Below are 21,420 nucleotides of genomic sequence, written 5' to 3'. Positions count from 1 at the left end.
AGGCCCCTTTCTGCTCTCCAGTCCAAGATTTAAATTGGATCACAGTCAAATCTGGACCAGCCCTTGTCGAAATTACAATGCAAGTGAAGTTTTTTTGTTTGTTTGTTTTTGGTTTTTTTTAAAATTTATTTATTTATTTATTTATTTATTTATTTATTTTTGTCTGTGTTGGGTCTCTGCGGTGCGAGGGCTTCTCATTGCGGTGGCTTCTCTTGTTGCGGAGCACGGGCTCTAGGCACACAGGCTTCAGTAGTTGTGGCACGTGGACTTCAGTAGTTGTGGCACGTGGGCTCAGTAGTTGTGGCTTGGGGGCTCTAGAGCACAGGCTCAGTAGCTGTGGCACATGGGCTTAGTTGCTCCGCGGCATGTGGGATCTTCCCAGACCTGGGCTCAAACCCGTGTCCCCTGCATTGGCAGGTGGATTCCTAACCACTGCGCCACCAGGGAAGCCCACGAGTGAAGTTTCTTTTTCCCCAGCCACCAGAGTTTTTCCATGGCACTACCTCATGCCCCAACCCTGACATTCTCACTGTGTATGCTCTTATCAAAGTCTGTAGTCAGCGATTGATTTATACTCTAGTATAAATCACTGGAAAATAGATCATAGTGTTGTTTTTTCCAAGGAATTTTTGTTTTAATATAAATCTGAGCTTCAAGCCATAAGGATGAAGCCCAAAGGAGGAGAGTCAGGATTGGGAGAGATCTCAGTGGAGAAGGGGCATGTAGAGTTTACCTGCGACAGCCCGGTTTTCATCTATTGTCCCAGAATAATGACTAATATTCCCCCTCCCACTCTCCAAATTCTGGATCACTCTAGATATAGAAGAAACCTTTACAGTACCCCCAAAATGATACCAGACAATAGAAGGAAGAAAACAAGCTGACCGTTCCTTCGTGTTTTCTGTGTGCCCAATTCTGAGCTTGGTACTGTGTATACATTAACTTACTAAATGGATTGGTCAAAATCTATTTCACCTAACCATCTAACCACAGCTACCTCAGGTCAGAAATTGATTGGCCCTACCAGGGTCATTTCTCAGAAAATGGATTCAAGAGTATTGCACAGACCGTCTTCATCACCAGTAGTCCAAATCAGAAAGACTCATGACACATGAAGTCTAAAAGAAAACCGTATTGCTGTGAGGCAAGCAGATGGGAAAAGGCCCTGAGGATAGTCAATCTATAAGTATTTCAAAAGCACCTACATGCCCAACTTCATGTTGTGCCCTGTGAAGGGGACCAAGGAACCTTCAGAAGTGGCTCCCTGCCTTCAAAGGTGGTCCTTAGGTGGCATGATAATGAAGTAACAACTGAACCACTATAGCAAGTTCACTGTAGGGGACAGCAGTTCATCAAGCAGGCAGTGATTTTTTTTTTTTCTTGTGTCTTATCATCGTGTGATGGCAACTCTCAAAATGAAATCCAGCTGCTGGGAACCCCTTTTTTCAGGGGATGCCTACATCTGTCCCCGGTCTTCCTCCTCACGTGTCCCTTCCTCTCCTCTCCTGATCCTGACATTTAGAACCCCACCTCTTCATGCAGAGCCCAGGATCACTGCTCTTTTTTCTTTTCCCCCTCCCCAGTTGCTGTAAAATACAGGAAAATGACAGGTCTGTGGTTAAAGGTTTATAGTGATGAAACCCAGGTATGCTCATTAGACAGCCACAGGGTTTATTTCAAATAACTCACTGTTTTAGGGAATTTTTGCCTCTTGGGGGAGTACCATCAAGTGTACAGTTGGGGGTAATTCTGTTGTACTCTGAAAAGGAAAGTCCTCAAAATGATTCCATTAAAATGGATTGACTGTTCAGAGGCCATGTAAATGGATGTCCAGGGTCCTCAAGGGCCATGCAAATGGGCGGACTTGGCCAGTTCCGAGTAATTACTTCAGAAAGCAAGACAACAAAATCAATTCCAAACCCTGTTACCGGGTGTATGGTCATCACTTGCAAAAGAGGCTCGCTTGCCTCCCTTCCATCCAGAGGCCAGCGGGGAGCAGCGTGAAGTTGCGGCTGGCCTGCGAATGCTGCCTTTCTGTACCTCGGGGGCGTTTTTTTGTTAAATAATCAGGGTAATGCTGACTGTCTCTCACCTGCCTCGTAGGGCACCTGCACAGGGTCTGTGTGGGCCAGGGGCTTTATGGAGGAACGCAACAGATTTACGGTGGGCAATAATCTCTAACACTTATTAAGCACGTCAGTGTATATACCAGGACCTGTGGTCTATATACATTTTCATAAATTACCTTGTTTAATAACCCTGGAATAGAGCTGCTGTTACCCCGTTTTAAAAGTAAGGAAAAACAGCTTAGAGAGTTTCAGAAATGTGTCCAACACCCAGTCTGTCTGAAGTGCTAGGAAAGGATGACCTCAGCAAAGCTTTATGAACAGAGCAGGGAGGAAATATCCAGGGCCACTTTGAAACCTGTCATAGTCTCTGCCCTGAGAACTCTGGGACCAAGGATGCTTGCCTGTTATCCCTAGAACATCAATTTATACTTGGCTACAAAAGTGCATTTCTTATATGATTTCTGCTGTTCCAGGCAATTTGTAAAAATATCTCCCTCCCCGATCTACATGCACATGAAAGATGCCTTAGTTTTCATGGGAGTGGGCGAGGCGGTTATAATGCCCATGAATATCAGCTCTCTGAAGCCATCTGCCACAGGAAAGGTCTAAAATAAGGACAGATCTTTACTTGAGCCAACATGCAGTTTCTATAGCCAATGAGTTTGCCTCCATTTCATTTTGACCCGTAAAGATCAGAATGAGGAAATAAATATGACTTTCCTCACCCCCATAACAGGAAAAATACCTTGGCTCTAGTCTGGATTCAAAGCCTCTTATAAAAGAGTCCAGCCCCACCTAGAACGGGCCCATAAGAAGTTGGAATACCAGTGATACCACTGGTAAGTGCTAAAGTGCTGAGCTGTATTTTATTGAAGCCAACATAAGGGGTCTGAATGTGTAGACTTGGCAAGTACAAGTTGCCCGGCCATCAAAGCAGGACAGTGAAGTTGAGACTTACGAGAGTGGTCTGGCCAGGAAGCATCTCATGGCCCAGTGTGCTGAATTGAGAATCACAGGAAAATGACTCTCATTGCCACCAGACTCCTAATTATAACGACATCCTGTCCCCAAGAGAACGCATACTACACAATAACCTTATATTAGAAACTTCTTTTTAATGAGGTCCCTCGGTGCTTTTGAAACTAAATCCTTTTTAATTGGAACTATCTTCTACCACATTTAACCCTGGGACACCTTCCTTAATCTATGTCAAGGTATCTTGATTAACTCAGCCTGAGGCCTTGCTCACTCCTCTGGACCCTTGGAGAAAAAGCCTGTGCTGCCATGCCCCCCTAGAACCCTCTCTGCCACCAAGACTCGTGGGGGACTGACCAGCCCAGGAATTGGGGCCAGACACACTGACTTTAGGGAGACCACCCAGTATGGCCTTCTTGTTGGCTTGTCATGTTCAACCTATTTTTTTCTTACCTTGAAAGAAAAACTATAGCCCTCCTTCCTACTCTAGAGTTAATATTTTAAAAATACAAATTAATCAAATCCACAGTTTGCTTATTCCTTTGCATTTCTTAACAAAGGAGACTGCTTGCCCTCTACATTCTGTCCCCGTGACTCCTCGGCAGACACGCACGGCACCGTAAACTCACCTTCCAATGCCTAGAGCAGAGTGGGAGCCTTTAAGAAACAGCTACGTGCAGTGATTGTCCCATCAGGGGAAAGGGTGACTTTAAAATTCTTCAGATACTTTTATAGCTATTACACTGAAATGGTTTAACCTAAGTGGCTTATTTCAGAGGCCCAGGGAAAGGGGAAAAAGCAGATCCCAGCAATTTTGCCCTTGATATCTTTTCGATCTGTGTCCTGCAGTTGTTGGGATTTACATAATAATTGGTGAGGAAGTATTGCAGTACACACAGATCCATGCACATCCCTCCTGGTTGCTTTCCCAAAAGGCTTAAAAATGCGGTAGATTTAATCTAGGTCAAAAAAAAAAAAAAAAAAAGAAAGAAACTCCATTTGCCTGGCAGAGGATTTGGAGAGCGTGCCTCACTTCACAGGGCCATGGGCGTATCAGGAGACGGTTCCTCCAAGAAAAGTCACCAGGGCAGATTGTGATCTTGTGGCCAATTAACCGGCTGTGGTCCCAGCATGTCAGTTGCAGAGTCTCAGGAAAGGGTGCGGGGTTGCACGGAGCCCCGTGAGATCAGCACTGTCTCCCTGGTTGAAAAGTTGGCACTGATTTACTGTCTAGGGGTCCTCCTGCTGGGGACATGAGTCGGGGTTCTTGGAGGAGCATAGGATCTGCGCCCCAGGCAGCCAGAAGTCATAAGCACAGCTCCTGCTTTGTCAGTGAAATTCCCTGGGGATTCCCTTGGGATTGCAGTTGGTGGGCCAAACAGTGGTGTCCACATAATTCAGGTACTGAAAGCAGAATGACGGCTCCGTCTGCTTCCGAGGTAATGGCCAGATGGTACTACTTTTTACCTCAGGGTGCCCATTATATGAAACTCTATAAAAATAAGCTAATTGGATACGGTTTCATTAAAAGTTGATTTCTGCAGGATGTGGCATTTGTATTGGGTAGCTGTTATTCTCGCTCTGGAAGTCCCACTTTTACATAGAGAGAGAAAAAATTGCTTTGTCTTAGAGAAGACTGTTAGAAGTTTAAAACAGGGGAGGTTTGGGGTATAAAAAGACATTTTCGGTGACATGAGAGGAGGTTGAAGCCGTCTTGAGGATCCTTCAGAGGAAAGCAGAACCTATCAGGGGTGGTTCATGGCAAACTCTCCTATGATAGGCATTGACTTTGAAGGCGGCTGTGAACCATTAGTGATGTGGGTGGTTTTGCCTTTGCTCTGAGCTACTTGTGTGATTGTGGGCTTTTGGCTAGCATGCTGTGGGAGGGGGGTGGAGAGTTGGGTGACTCAAGTTAATTAATTGTAAAATTCCTTGATTCTGTGGAACAGGCATAGAAGCCAAGAGAAAGATGACACGTTAACTTCCTCTAATTTTTTTTTCTTTTGAGTTTAAAGCAAAAAAAAAAAAGGATGCGAAACAAAACCCTTTCATCTTCTTGCAGGTTCTTACCATTTAAGGAATTTCTGCTTCGCTGCTTTTTAAAATTCTTTTCCTTGATATCTCAGTTGATATCATTACAACCACCTTGGCACAGCATCCAAGTTCAGAGGGGCCACGATAAGGAAATCATACTAGGGAATACATAAATGTGTTTAGCAGCCAGGGGACTGAATTTTATCATTTTTTTTATTGAAGTATAGTTGATTTACAGTATTGTGTTAGTTTCAGGTATACAGCAAAGTGATTCAGATAGACAGAAAGATAGATACGTAGATAGATAGATAGTGACAGGTGGATGGGATGGATAGATAGAGTTCATAGGCAGATAGATAGATTGATTGATTCTTTTTCAGATTCTTTTCCCTTACGGGTTATTACAAGATATTGAATAGAGTTCCCTGTGCCATACAGTAGGTCCTTGTTGTTTATCTATGTTATATATAGTAGTGTGTATATGTTAGTCCCATACTCCTAATTTATATCTCCCCACACCTTTCTCCTTTGGTAACCATCAGTTTGTTTCCTATGTCTGTGAATCTGTGTCTGTTTTGTAAATAAATTCACTTCTATTATTTTGTAGATTTCACATATAAATGGTATCATGTAATATTTGTCTTTCTCTGTCTGACTTCACCCAGTATGGTAATCTCTAGGTCCATCCATGTTGCTTCAAATGGCAAAATTTCATTCTTTTTTATGGCTGAGTAGTATTCCATTGTGTATATATGTACCACATCTTCTTTATCCTTTCATCTTTGATGGACACTTAGGTTGCTTTCATGTCTTGGCTATTGTAACCAGTGCTGCTATGAGCATTGGGGTGCGTGTATCTTTTCAAATTAGAGTTTCCATCTTTTCCAGATATATGCCCAGGATCATATGGTAGCTCTATCCTTAGTTTTTTAAGGAACCTCCATACTGTTTTCCATAATGGCTGCACCGATTTACATTCCCACCAACAGTGTAGGAGGGTTCCAGGGGACTGAATTTTAAATGCAGCTTGTGACATCAGTAGCATTATGTGTTAAGTCCCATCTTACATTCCTCTAAAGCAAGCCATGTTTTGAGGACAAAGTAGAAAGAATAAAGAAAGACCTAGGACCATGGGGCCCCAAGTTAATAACAGTGCATTGGATGTGGTTTTTAACCGGCAGTGCCAGTTCTTTTGAGGGGTGGACTTTAGGCTGAGGAAAGCGATCCATCCGTGCTTCTCCAGGGGACCAGTTTGCCTCCTGAAGCATCTGTGTTCTTTGGAAGGATGGCATTTTGCCATTGTCCTTTTCCTCAAGACTCTTGAGGGTCATCTCCTAGACCACTGGAAGGCTACTTCTTTTTTTTTTTTAAGGTCAGTGCTAAGTTTACTTTAACAATTTAATTCAGGGTATTTTTTGATGGGGTTTTTGAACCTGTAACTGCCTTGTAGAAACTGAAAGTCAAGGGTCTTGGCAGTGGGTAAGCCCATGGTTGATAGTCAAAACCTTACTTAGCACGTGGGAGATTCACTTGAGCATAAAGTGCACCACTGAGATCAACAACGTTCAAAGAAGCATGAAATCCTCTACATAGTGGCTGAGATTGGGGGAGAAAACAGATGATAAGAGGAAGCAACAATGAGAAGTCCATCCTCTTTTGACTTAAACTGTGCAACTGACTCAACACGAAGCCAAGATCCCAACTGCAGTTGGACTTGTGTAAAGGGAGCACTTGCTTTGCTTGCAAATGTGTAGACAAAAGAGAGCTTCATTCACAGAAAGAAAAAAAAGCGTAGCAGGTTCAGTCATTTAGCCTCGCAGGGCCTTGGTCTCTTGATCTGACGGCCCCTTAGAATTCAGAGGCAGCCTTTGAAGGAATTTTCAGTTTACACCATGGTGACCCTGTTGCTGTCTTGAATTCAAATACAGCTTGAACTGAATCTCTCTGCCGGGGCTATTCCTTTTTTTTTTTTAAAAGAAATAAATACGTACACAATTCAATCAGCACAAGATTTTTCTGTGGTTGTTTTCAAGTGTTTATTTGTGTAGGTTTTGACAGTGATGCAGATTTCTTGTATGAGATGTTGAGTGACCTTGAGGATGTGGATGACCCCTCTTTATACCCCAAGGACAGAGTTGACTTGGGGAGACAGGTGTCCACGTACACAACACCAGAAGCTCCGAACTTGAAGTACTTTTTATTTTACCAGCTTGGCCACAGCGTTGTGGGAAATCATTTTTTCACCTTCTCTCCTCTATCCTCAAGTTGTCTAGTTGCTTGTATTTCAGAAAACATTCCACAGTTTCCCATATTAAGATGTTACTGAAGAGTTGCATCAGAAAAAGTATTAACAATCAGGACTAGAACGTTCCAAAAAAGGCCCTTTCTCCCATTTATGGGAGCAACCTTTCAAGGAGAGGGAGCTGGTGGCTCCAGGAGAATCGTGAGGAATGTTCCACTAGACCAGCCATACGTAGGGCTGGCTTCCTGTGCTATTGAGAGTGTAATTGTTGGCATATGATCTGAAATTTCTACCCTGCAGCAGACAAGTGACTATTTCAATAATTGCAAACCTTTCAAGTCACTGACCTCCCATCTTTATACCTGGATTCTTTAAAACCAAACACACAGAGTAAAAAAACTACCATGCTGTCCATATTTTAGAGCCAAATACTGAAAGAAAACTGTCTTTTTATAAAATGGTGTCTTCAGAGCATCAAACCTTAGTTTCCTTCCTCCCCAATTTGGTAACCTCAGAGAAGTTTCTTGAACAAGTATGGTGTCAGTTTTCTTCAGGGCAGAACTAATTTTAAAATCTGATCTCAGTACCGTTCTCTCAGGCTGTGTCTACACCGACCTCCACACGGAAGAATGTAAATTAAGTGCTGTTTGACTCAGGACAGGCCATGATATAAACTGGTTATCTCTACATAAGTAGTGCATTTTTTTTCCCCTGTGAGTATTATTACCAAGAGTTTCCAAGTTAGGCTTTCCAAGAGAAACAGCTGTGGTTTGAAAAGACTGGTGATAATCCAGATGGTTTCTTTTAGGATAAGTCTACTTGATCATTTAAAATTAAAGTCTTTCAGTAAAGTTGAGTGTCTTCTTGATGGCTTTAAGTACACTACTTGGGGGGCGGTGTGTGTATGTGTGTATGTGTGTGTAGAGAGACCACTGGCCTGTCTTCTTTGAGGCTTTATCTTCGGAAACAGCAAAAACCTCGTCACGGTGTCTCAGATTATTCAGCAGTGAAGCCAGAAGAATACCTGAGGGAACTTTTTATGGCAGCAGAAAGTATTTGTGAGGAAATATAGTCAGACACCAACTACCCTATTTGGAGTAGGTAGCTCTTGGCGTCTCTGAGGATTACCCTTCTCAACTTACGGTACAAGATGGTCTAATCATATCACACAATTATGATCCTGATGACACATTGCTTTACAAGCTGAACATGGGCAACCAGATCGCTGAACTTGCCAACTTGTGGGAATCGGGCCATCAGAGGCTCCCAGTTCCCCTGGCTCGTTCCCTTGGGGGGCAGCGTCCCCTGGGTGCCTCCTGACCATCCAGAGATGCTCACAGGGAGGCCTCACACTGGTGGCCTTCGCGGTGGGCACTCTGCACCCCAGGACCTTTCTCTCTAGACCTTCTTCCCCGTCCAAACAGATCCGTCTTAAGTGGCCTTCCTAGGGGTCAGCCAGGTGGTCAAAGTTGAGCCGCACAGTGAATTCACAGGGAGATGGTAACGGCCACTGAGCTTTCACGTGACACCCCCTGCAGTATGTAGACTCAGCAGCGTCTCTTGCGGTTCAGTACAGGAGTCATCACTAGTGGGCATGTTAGGCTCTGCATAGGCCTGAAACACTGATATTTGGTTCTGGAATCACCTCTCGAGTTTTACCCCCTAACCTGTTCTACCTGTGAATTTAAAGAGCCATGGTGAGGCGTAAGGGGATGGGCCTGATAAATAGACATGCAACAGATGGATTTTTTAATTTTTTGCTCCGAAATCCAGAGCTCTTATTAACACAGTGAATTGTTGAAACTCTTGGAAAGTGGGATGCCACGAAGTCACCTGGGTGTGGGACATCATGTTTATCTTTCCTAAGCTGGCTGCTGCCACTGGCAGAAACTCCAGAGCCAGTGGATAAAGGTGGCAAGAATTATAAAGTGCGAGTGCTTATGAGACTGTGTCAGACGGGTAGCGCAGAAAAATGTGAAGCCGCACAGAGCAGTAACAGGAGGGCTGAGGCTGGCTGAAGCATTCGGCTCTGCCCATCCCCGGCGTCCCCTGGCAGGTGGCTTCCCGTCTATGACGTGGAGCAGGCCTTGCTCTGCACTCCACAGGCAGCAGGGAAAGCGGATTCTGGGAGCGATGCTGACGCCGGAGGGGTGGTCACCTCGGGTGCACGTCGCAGCCGCTGACCATTGAAGAGTGCCCGGGGCTGTTGTCGGCGTTTAACCACCCACCTTACAATGATGTTGGAAGCAGAGCCTGGTGGAGGAGGGAGGTCTGTCCCCCGAATCAGACTGCTGGGCCATCTGGTGTTGCAGCTGACCTGCAAACGAATCCGGTAAATTTCAGACCTGAGTTACAGCTGGTGCGGGGAAATCTAAAAGCCAGGTGGTTCCCTTAACAGCTGTCCATCCAGTTAGGGTAGGCAGGAAAGAAAATTCCAACCCTGTTGCACCTCCATGGGTTTTCTAGGATCTAGAGTCGCTCCCTGGCCTTTTGCCATGATGATCACCATCTCAGGGCAAACATTAATGATATTTCTCCCTTCCTGTGTTGAAATGATCTCTGCAGGTCTAAGATTTTAAGTGAGTATATCAAGTGATTGACTACTAAAAAAGTCTGTGGTTGTTTAGCTGGGAGAGTACTCATAGAAGCAAGAGTCTGCGAAACACATTCTTACTCTGGAAGTGTCCAGACTCATGTCCCATCGGGGGAAAAACACAAATGGCTGACTCTAAGATGAATGTTGAAATTGGGAGTATTTCTACCGCAGATTTTCTGATAACTTAATGAAACATTACTTTTATTAAGTCAATTAGTATGCATGCTGAATGAAGTGCAAGACATTTTTAGCCCAAGAAAGGGAAGGAATAATTTTGACTGTTAAAAAAAAATTTATTCTGAATGAAACCCTTTGGTTATATATCCATGTAGGGTTTTTTTTTTTTTCAGGGGGAGGGAGTGGTAGGCAGACCTGGTTTTTTTGTATGTTTTTTAAAATAAATTTATTTTATTTATTTATTTTTGGCTGCATTGGGTCTTTGTTGCTGCACACAGGCTTTCTGTAGTTGAGGCAAGTAGGAGCGGTGGCTACTCTTCATTGCAGTGCGTGGGCTTCTCATTGTGGTGGCTTCTCTTGTTGCAGAGAACGGGCTCTAGGCACACAGGCTTCAGTAGTTGTGGCACGAGGGCTCAGTAGTTGTGGCTCGTGGGCTCTAGAGAGCAGGCTTGGTAGCTGTGGTGCATGGGCTTAGTTGCTCCACGGCATGTGGGATCTTCCTGGACCAGGGCTCCAACCCGTGTCCCCTGCATTGGCAGGCGGATTCTTAACCAGTGTGCCACCAAGGAAGTCCCCAGACCTGGTTTTTATTCACTGCTTTAGGGGTGATGCAGCTAAAGTAGCTCAGGTATAGAGGAAGTAAGGTATTTTCCACTGAGTCATTCAGGAACCGAATGTGTGAAACCAAAAGAAGTCTTGGGGTGAGATTCCCCCAGAGCCCCCATGTTGGTGCGAGTGGTTCATTGCATGAGGGTGCCCAGCTGAGGCTACAAGTCGGGGCAGAAATTCAGCCCGAGCTCTACTCACTGAGCCTTGGGGCTCTGCCCACCTGGAGATGGGATACCTCCTTCAAAGGTCCCAAGTTTGCTTGCCAAGCATGGTGCCTATGGAGCTGAGCTTTTGGGTTGGGGGTTGGTGAGCAGTGAGGGGTTAGGCGTATCACCAGTGGTGTCCAGGATACTCTTCTATGGTATTACAACTAGCACTGGAGCTTCAAGGGGCATGTTCTTCCAGGGTCTTTGTTTAGATGGGACGAGAGTAAAAGAGTTCAAAGCTATGCACAGTTCAAAGAGGATCTGTAGTGACAAATCCCTGATTTCACCCTGTCGGTTGCATAGGCAGAGTGGATCCTGGATGAAATTGGAAAGAGTTCGAGATTTGGAATATCTTTCCATCTCCCTTCTGTCCATTAAGACTCCTCTCTGCATTCTTGCCCCTCTTCACCCCCATCCCACGCTGCTCAGACATCAGCTTCAAACTTGCTCTTTCTCAAAGCAAAACAAAACAAACACAGAAACCACCTTCTGTTCACTAAGAACCTTGTTCAAGAGGGAAGCACTTGAAGTTGCCAAATTCAAGGTGTAAATAGCTAGGAACAATTACATATTACCTTCCTCAAGGGTAGCATTTTAATACTTAAATAGCAAATGAACTGCACCTTCCCAGTGGAATTTCAGGCCATGGGAAGTGGTAGGGATTTTGTTTGGGTGTTTAAGACAGGAAGGGATTCTTTATTCCTGAGACCACTGTGTGTTGGGTCCACAGTGACCCAACAACAAGATTCCTTCAGTTTACATCATCTTTATTCTTCGTTGCTTTTATCTTATCATCTGTCATTCATAATTTCCGTTCCCTTTGTCATTACACTGTTCTTTTAGGCCAACCTCAGCTTTTCCTTCTTAGCTCTGAGCTTGGCCAGACTGGCATTTGTTTTCCTTCTGCTGAGATCATTCTTCCTTAATTGCCTTCTTTCCAGGCATGCAGACTGCCTTATGACTTCTACTGCATCCGAAATCTTCTATTTTTTAAGTATCACACCCTCAAAATCTACCTGCTTGAAAGCATCAGAGTTTGTAGCTTCGATTTTGAAGTTGAAGTTCAGAGCGTCCTCATTGCTTGCTTACCCAGAAGCCAACCCCATAAGCCCAGGAGAGAGAAAGGAGAACTTACTGAGAGTCTGGTTGTTAGAAGCTTTTGGAAGACAGAGATGATGTCTTTCCCTGTTTTTCTTTTCTTTTCTTTTCTTTTTTTTTAAATTTTACTGAAGTATAGTTGATCTACAATGTTGTATTAATTTCTGCTGTACAGCATAGTGATTCAGTTATACATTCTCTTTTTAAATATTCTTTTGCATCATGGTTTTCTTTCCCTGTTCTTCCTTCTGTATCAAGCCTAGGGGAATATAATTTTTCTTCCTCTTAAAGTGATTACAATGGATACTGGAAGCTGGGACTTGACTCTGCTGTTTAACATCATTCCTTGATTTGAAGCAATTCCTATAGCTTTTCTGGACTTAGGTTATGCCATTGAAGCTGGAAATCACACATTAATTTGATTAGTTCAGGAAAAAAATCTACCACCAGGCAGCATGGCCAAATGAACTCTGGTCAAAGAACTCAAATAGCTGAAATGGGAAGCTCATATAAAAAGGAACACTCTGTCTATCTGTGATTCTTTAAGGACACTTCATAATTTTCGTATCCCTCCATCATGCAAATGATATACTTTAAGAGTTTCTGATCCTTGGAGGCATGGAGTTTTTTAAATGCCGAGGAGCTATGATCATACTCTCCTTTGTCCAGGAGGTGGAGGCCTTACATATTTAATCTCAGTAGACTCCAGTGAAACCAAGTATTTGACAACAAGGTTCCAAGTTTTTTTTTTGCCAAATAAGGAGGAAGCATATGCATTTTGGAATGTTTTATGGATGGTATTGTACTTTATTTTCTTCCTTTGAATGAGTTTTGTTTTGAAAAGTAGATGCCAGTGTATGATTTTGAACCTTTGATGGTTTGTGGTGCCAACTTCCTGCTCTCCAGCTGTGCTACGTTTCTTCACTTACATCATTCCCCTAAATAGAGCCAACGTTGATGCCTTAGTGCTGTGAATTTCTCTCATGCCACTTGCTGTACTTGGCGTTTGAGGACCTCTCAAGGCTCTCTCCATCTCTCCAAGCATTAGGATAAGGATCAGGATGAAATATGTACAATCTGGGTGACTGCATCTCTCTGCTTTTTTTTTTTTCAGCCCAACTCATCCAAGGCAGCCCAGGTCAGAGGCAGCATCTTTTTTTTTTTAATTTCCAAAGTTTTTGTCCCTTTTTTCTAAGCCTGATTGTGCTAAGAAACTATATGCTAATTAATAGATAATTAACCGGCATCTTCCTCTGGTTTAACCACATATGTTAACCAGTATATTTAGATACAGGCTGAAGAAGGGGTCAGCCATCCTTTAGAATGCAGAAGGAATGTAAAAAGTTTTCAAGACCATTTTCTTTGGTGGAGGGAGTTGGGTGGGAAGAGGGTATATGCTGGTCTCTCTTGGAGGGGTCTTCAGCCTGGACTCCCATCAGCTCTGAGAAACGAGGAATCAAGAGGTTACCAGTTGACATACCACAGCCATATTTAATATACGGGACAGAGTCTGCAAACATGTTTCAGCATATGCCCACCGCATCATAGCTTACTTCCTCAACTGGTTAAAATAGAGTCTTTCATTTCAGCGAACAAACATTGCGTGTTTCATGTATGGAATTTTGCGTTATGTACTGTGGTGGAAGTTAAAAAGAATAAAGCACAATCCCAGCTCCTAGGGAGCTCATTATCCAGCTGTCTAAACCTTGGAGTTGAGAAAGTGTTTTAAAAGGGTGACGTTCTGGAGATATCCTTTAAGAAAATTATAGTTAATGTAAGTTTCTGCTATTGTGCTTGTGATTAAGCACTTCGCTGGATGCCGTGGGTGCACCACAAGTCCCACTAACAAGTCGCCCACCACCTCCCGCCCTCGTTCCTGAAGAGCTGGATTCCCGGTAGTTGGTGCACAGTTATGAATTGACTCCCCAAAGTGGGGAAAAGCTAATAAATATGATTTAGGATGAAAGGCGCTGTGTAAATGCCTGAGCTGTTATTACTGTTCCCGTGCACTTTATTTTTAAATTGCGCATCCTTTTAAGTAGATGACTCGTTCGCCCCAGTCTCCATTATATCGAAGCAAAGCATTCACAGAAATTTCTAAAACCTTTTCATTTCTCTCTGTAGGTTGTTGTTTCGTAACATTTTATACAAGAAAAGCTGCACTTGAGGCCCAGAATGCACTGCACAATATTAAAACTTTACCTGGGGTGAGTCGGTTTACTTTTGTACCAAAATCACTTTATTGCTTGAAAATGGTCCTTTCAACTGAAGGTTCTAGTGATGGGCTCTTAGTGCCAAAAATGACTTTGGGCTTTTGAGGTGGGTGTGCTGACCCCACCCCCCGTCCCCCCTGCAGCAGCCAGAGCAGCTGGCCAGCCCCTCAAGAAACGCTGGCATTACCGCTGACAGAAAGACCTCTCAGAGAGCATGTCCCCTGGTTAGAAAATCAGAGTGACCCCACTGGGTCCCAGTGGCTGCGAAGAGTACTGGGTGGGCTGCAGTTTCAAAAAGGGGCGGGGGGGACTCCACACACACACGCACAAGAGGAGCAAATGGAAAAGGAAAAGCTTTTACTCCCCGGGAGCCTCTTTTCAAATTTAGTCCTTAGATTTTTCTTTTGAAAGGACAAAAACGTACCCTGCACAGCCATAATATTCAACCTCCTAATGGTTTCTAAACAGTCAATGGTGGTTAACAAAGTCAATGTTTTAATGCCCAACTTGCGGCTTCATGTCGATAGAGAACAGAAAATACAAAGCTTACAATTTTTTTCCATTTCTTTCCCAGTAATATTGGATGCTTGTTACCATTCACTAGAAATGAACTGATGTGGGCTATAGCTACTTCATCAGAATACATGATTTCTGGGGGGCTGTGACAGTTTTATCTAGTGTATGCTGGTATAAATTTCTCTGTGCTGTTGGGATATCTTCCCTGTTGACTCAAATATCAGGGATGAGTTAATTTAATAGCATAATGATTTGTGTAAGTGACAGTGAAGAACCTCTGGTAATCAGTGCTATGTTAATGATTTTATTGAAACCTGGTTTGATAATAGTAAAAGAAAGATAACATGATGTCCCTAATGTTTTCAGGGTATAATTCTAACTTTTTATCATTCATCTGTCGTGCTAACCTATGTACACAAGTCATTTGATACCCTGTCACCCCCAGAAAAGATAGCATTTGTTTAATTCACCTTAGCGCAATTGAAAATTGTATAATATTTTAGTGGCAAGACACTCAGTAGAAGGTTTTCAAAACATTAGCTTCGTAATAACAAAAAAGTAATAAGTTATGAACCTTGGTCTCAAATCACACCACTTTGGTTTTCCCCTTTTTGTGTGAGCAAATCAGAGAGACAGTGGTTCAGAAAAGGAAGTGTGATACCAGAATTCTCCCTCCCAGTTCAACTTAACTACTTCTCCCTGAAACTTCTAAGGTGGTTTTTAGTAAGGGAGATTTTACTGGGTCTAAGTGCTTTGCCTAATGATTTTTTAAGTATCATTTCAGCTTCATTCTCTGTATAAATGGAATTTTTCCAACGTAAATTCTAGGAGGTTGCAGCGTTAGGTTACATTATTGAACAAAGCAACTAAGTTAAATATTTACTGGCAATGGTAGAAAAATATTTTTTTTATTTTCCAGGCTCCTAATCCAACCCAAAACCCACTTGGTATTCCTTCTTTTAGAAAGAAATACTTTACAGTAATTAGTGTACAAAATCCCTTCTCGGTATGTTTAAAAAAATTACTTGATGATAAATTGTTATTTAGCATTTAGGGTGTATAGAGGCCACATCACATCCTATTTTAAATTAATGCAGAGCTTGGTTAATTTGAGTTCATCACCTCCACTAGGAGGGACATAGCTCTTAACATGCAATTTTCATACGTGAAGATGCTCCCTAGAAACCCAGAAGTAATCTGATGAAGGGGCCATGTTGAAAAACCTATAAATGACTGATGAGTTTGCTCCCATTTGGGACATCTTACTCTGACCCTTTTCTCAGCAAACAAATAGTATCTTCTGTATTAAAAAAAAAAAAAAAAAAAAATGTTGCCCATGTCTCTTTTTCGCCTTAAAAATTCTGCATGCAGAAGTCAGGGATGGTGATTTTGGAAACCCATTATTAAGGACAAGAAATCTGGGGTTGGAAAAGATGGTTTGTGGATTGTTTTCGGCTTTCTTTTTATCCAGTTCAATTTCCTATGCCCAATTACTTGAGGTGGGTTAAATGAAAATTTTGAGAAGTCAGGTCTGATTTGTAAGCTCCTAGCCTTCACAGTGCACACAGTATTGCTACATCTGCCATTTCAAATTAGGTGCATGGGAACAGAGTTCCACATCTTGCATTTATGTATTGCTTTATCTGATCAGCGTCACCCTTAACAGCTCCAGGAAGAACCTGAAAGTGGTTTCCTATCAGCTGGGAGCTTTGGTGGGCAGGAAGAAAAGGGACCAGATAAAAGATTAATGCATATTCTTGGGGAAAAAAATATTACAGGGTGCCTTTCTGTTTGATTACAAGCCTTGGAATTAGTCGACATTTCCATAATTCTAAACCAATATACACCTGTTTTCCCACTGTGATGTGAAGGAATAACTTAATTTAACAGAATCCCTGCTGTGCTAAATCTCTCATTAACTACCAAGTGAGTTCGGTAATTTAAAGTTGTAACACTACTATTTTAACTGGTTGCCTTCATATTATGAAATTAATAAGAAATTAATGATGCACTTTGCCATATGCCTTCAATTTCTTTCTGAATAAAAATAAAAGGGATAAAGAAAAATGCATCACCAGCTGACACTTTAAAGCTTTTCTGCTTGTAATCATTTCTCCTGTGGATAAAATCCATTAAAAATGCCCTTGCTGCCTTTTTTTCTAAAGTGTCCACAACTTTCTGTTTAAAACAAGATCAAATAGTGCCTGGTGTTTGGTTGGAGGTTTTTTCCCTATTTAATTTTCTTCTGCAGTTGATGTGTTTTGTCATATGCAACTTTTCATCACGCAGCCAAACTTGGTGAATGTTGAGAGACTATCATTCTTGAGAGAAGCAAAGAACTTGGTTAGTATGGGAGAGGAAGAAAACCTGATGGGATGTTCATTTATGCAGTTGGATGTGTCTGCTCTCAGATTTTTATATAAAGGCACCCTTCCTCCCATGTCATGTATGGATTATAGAGACCCTTTCTGTGGTGAGGTATAGGACAAAGCATCTGGGCCTTACTTAGCAGTGCAAAGTCATTAAGGACACATTTCTCAAGCCTGTTTCTTACCATGTGACTGAGAAAGACGCTGGGTCTTACATCCTCTGAAATGCTCAACATAAATCCTAGAAATACACTATTAGAAATTAAGGGAGAAAATTCAGGAGCTCAACACAGGGAGCAAGAAATGAACTTCGGAGGGTGGGGAGGTCCTTCCCCTGGTTTGATCATGCTCTGCTCTAGAAATAGTGGTTTGACACATATGCAACAGATCAAATCTTAGGCACAGTGCCTAATTTATTACTGACATTTCATTAGGTTAACAAATCACTCATGATTATCGGGTGCCTGCTGTGTGCCAGGCAACAAAGCTATACAGTCACACACACGCCCTTGAGATCCCTAGTGAGTCTGTGACCATGTCTGCACAGAAAGCAGAGCTTGATGAACCATTGGCCTTGGTACCAACTTGTTAGACTTTTTCCACAGCTGAGCCATTTGCGTTCTTGGACAAATCTTGATTGCCCGTCCTTTGACGACGTAGCCAATCAGGCTAAGAGATAGCTTCCTTTGTTTAGGGTTTCAGGCAGGCACAACCTCACTGGTAGAATTATTCAGTAGAAATATCATCGTCTGCCATTGTGTTTCCGAGAGAGAAAACCCTTGTGAAGGCAACTTGCAAGATTCATTTTGTTTTCACTGACCTAATTCAGCTTAATTAAAAAATAAAATAACGACCTCAGCAGAGGCACAGGAAAACTACCACGATCTCTTCAGTAATCAGATGTCAGGGCCAAATAGCCCTGTGCCAGTGACAGCACTAGGCCTTATGCCATTCTTTTTTTCAAGGTCTTCACACACATTGTCTCTAGCAATAAGGCTTTTTGGTTGAAAATCTCCAGCAGTATCGTTAGAGCATTCACCGTATAAATTAATTTAATTAAGGATGTAGTAACAGAGAGGAATACAGGTTTGAAAAATCTCTTAAACTTTAGCAGCAAGGAGGAATCAGAATCCAAATGTCTTGTAAAATATTAACTGCAAATTTCTTCCAGCCATTTTCTCCAAGTCTGCCTTCCTCCTTTCTTTTTAGAGTCACTACCAGTTTTATTAAATGCAGTTTATATTAAGGAGTTACAGCCCTAAGGGCACATTTGTTTAGAGCACTCCATGTTAGCAGTGGCAGACGGGAACGACACATAGATTTGAGAGATAAAGACAAATGGGCCTGATCCAGCAGGAAGAAGCTGTAAATAAAATGGCCTCTTGGGCCACGTGTGTTCACCCACATGACGTGAATGACCCCCTTCCTGGCTGGCCCTGTGTGGGTCGGCAGTCCTCCCCGGCAGCCTTTAACACGACTCTCCACGGAATAGTTCCCCTGTGTCCTCTAAGAGAGGAATGCTAGGGCTTAATTTCTTTCGGCAGAACAGCAAAGGCTCTCGCTGGAACCAAATTCAGTTTGCCCATTGTAATGCTTTTTGAGGTACTCATTTACTCTGAACCACCTCTTCTGATTATTAATATATATTTAACGCCTTTGTTCTCAGAGCCATGGTGATTATTTTATCATTTTCATCATCATTATTATTTCTGTCATAAAAATCTCTCAAACCCCATCTCTTCATGTCATGGAAATTTCCCCCGAACCATCCCATTTGAATCAAAAAGAAGTGTTTTTCCTCAGGCGCCTTTTATTTAAAATTGTTAGTTGATTTACAGTGTTTTGCCCATCTCTGCTGTACAACAGAGTGACTCAGTTATACCCATATAGACATTCTTTTTTTTATATTCTTTTCCATTATGGTTTATCACAGGATATTGAATATAGTTCCCTGTGCTGTACAGTAGGACCTTGTTGTTTATCCATCCTGTATATAATAGTTTACCTCTGCTAATCCCACACTCCCAGTCCTTCCCTCCCTTAACATTGTAAATCAGCTATACTTCAATTTTTTTTAATTAAATGAAAATTTTAAAAAAATAATCATAAAAAAATTTTTAAAGATTGTTAGAAAAAAAAAAGTCAAAACATCGGTCTGAACAGATTTGAGTCCTCAAACTCACGTGCCGTGTAGGACATGCAGATATTCATACCTTCATTCGACAAATATTTATTGCATTTTTATGGTTTGCCAGGCACCATCCTACGTACTGGGGACTACAGTAGCTACCGTGATATTTATAACTAAATCTTCAAAAAACAAAGCCAGCCAGTGTGCTTATGTAAGTTTGATGTTTAATAAATAACTCTTGGTTATTTAATGCCTGAGTGAGTTAGTTTAATAAAATACTTCTAGAGGAGTCAAGTTTTATTCCAAAAATGATCATTTTGCCCAAACGCTCCAAAATGTAAGATGCATGTAGATTTGTGATTCCATGTGTATATAATGATAGTTTGTTTCACGTATAGAGATCTATATATTTACGTATATCTCTGTATACCTACAGGATAGATAAACATTCACACACGTCCACATGTGGATATCAATTCAGTCAAATAAATACAGGAAGACATAGCAGAAAATCTCATTTTGTGTTTGGCCTTCGCACATATTCTTCATTGCAATGTAGTCACCTTTCTGACCTTTGACTTCATGAACTGTATAATTCTTCATGTTGGTTGTTTGGTTGGTTGGTTGGTTTTTGCTTCGATTCAGGATCATGGCTGATTCATAGCGCGTGTGTGAGGGCACTTGACAACTGTCATTTAATGATGATAATCCCTGCCTTTCCACCTTCTTAAGAGAAGAGTAGGCGCTGAATGAGATAATGTATGTAAAGCTTTCCGAGCCCCTGAAGAAATGGGCTTGTAAGACGTTGTTTCCACTTGACAGTTTCTGTAGGCATGAAGTCTTCCTGGGTAGCAACCCAACAGATAAAATGTATTTGCTGGGGAAGAAATCAGGACACCTTGATTTGGGTGTACATTCTTCAGATTTACCTTTGCAGAATTTGGCCAGGGCTGAAATATTTGGCCTTATAGGACTGCCCCGAAGCAGCTATTTCCCTGCTGTGCCTGTGTTCTTTTACCCTAATACTCAGTCCTGCAGAAATACAAGCTAAACAAACGTAAACCTGTGCTGTTACGATGACTTTTTAAAGGCCTGTGGTGGAGAGCGCCACCGTGCGGCCGTGGAGGAGCTCCTGGGAGGGGTGGGCGCAGAAGCCCCTACCCACCTGCGGAGCCGGGCCAGTGTGAAGAAGGGCTTAGGGTGTAGAACCGGCCCCAAGTGGGTCTCAGCCAGGTGTGGCAGGATTGCTGGTCAGCTCGTTGGTTTAGACCCGAGAAAGTTGGAGGGAGGAAGAAATCCGTGGCCTGGTGCTTCCCAGTCTGCTGGCCAATCCCAGGGGATCTGGAAAAGTATATTTTAGTACTTCATAAAAGGCCGTTGGTATATATAAAATAGATCACTAATAAGGACCTACTGTAGAGCACAGGAAACTCTAATCAGTACTCTGTAATGACCTATATGGGAAAAGAATTTTACGAAGAGTGGATATATGTATATGTATAACTGATTCACTTTGCTGTACCGCAGAAACTGACACAACATTGTAAATCAACTTTACTCCAATAAAAAATTTTTTTTAAAAAGGCAGTTGGAAACTGTCCATTTCACCCACCGTAAAGTTTTACAATGCCACCCGAATAGTGGGCACCTCTGCTTTGGACTGGCAGCCAGTTCAGTAACTTTGATTGGCACTTACTGATGTATGGCTTTGATGACCTAAAATGAAAAACCAGTTACTTTTAAAATATGGCCCTCTCAAGACAAGGAAGCCTAAGGGAGAAAACTCATGAGGGGGTCCTTAGTGGTGGCGAGTTGAAAATGGCTGAGGCGGGCAACCAGGGTTAAAGCAGGAGCAGCTGCACCCCTTTCTGGTAACAGAACTCAGTGGAAGGGCTTCCAGTTTTGTTCTGCAAGCAACATAGTCTCAAATACCAGCCTAATTAATAGGACGGTTCTGAGGGCTTATCAGAGCCAGCGTGCGTGTGACCTAGCACGGGCGCCTGGCCAGATGTGCGTTGTCACCTGTGTCATGGCTTAAGGAATGTTGGTCTCTCACAGTAACAAGTGAAGGCACGAGGGGATGGATGGCACAACGGCAGAATGAAGTCATAGAGTTGAGAGTTTATCATCCCTCTGTGATGTGTCAAGATTCAGTTGGGAATATTTGGTTCACTTACACAGATCT

General features: G+C 42.5%; 1 protein-coding gene across 6 annotated transcripts in view; it reads left to right on the top strand.

Moving 5' to 3' along the window:
- Positions 1-21,420, top strand: part of CELF2 (CUGBP Elav-like family member 2) — a 528,392-nt gene that overhangs the window by 397,396 nt on the left and 109,576 nt on the right. For all 6 annotated transcript variants that reach the window (XM_059912093.1, XM_059912095.1, XM_059912097.1 and 3 more), the window contains one exon: positions 14,131-14,213. In XM_059912093.1, the coding sequence (XP_059768076.1) occupies positions 14,131-14,213 (83 nt within the window). The remainder of the gene's footprint in view (positions 1-14,130; positions 14,214-21,420) is intronic.

The sequence above is a fragment of the Balaenoptera ricei genome, chromosome 2, assembly GCF_028023285.1.
Source record: "Balaenoptera ricei isolate mBalRic1 chromosome 2, mBalRic1.hap2, whole genome shotgun sequence".
NCBI lineage: Eukaryota > Metazoa > Chordata > Mammalia > Artiodactyla > Balaenopteridae > Balaenoptera > Balaenoptera ricei.
Note: the sequence above shows the minus strand (reverse complement) of the source record. Positions and strands in the feature narration are given on the sequence as shown.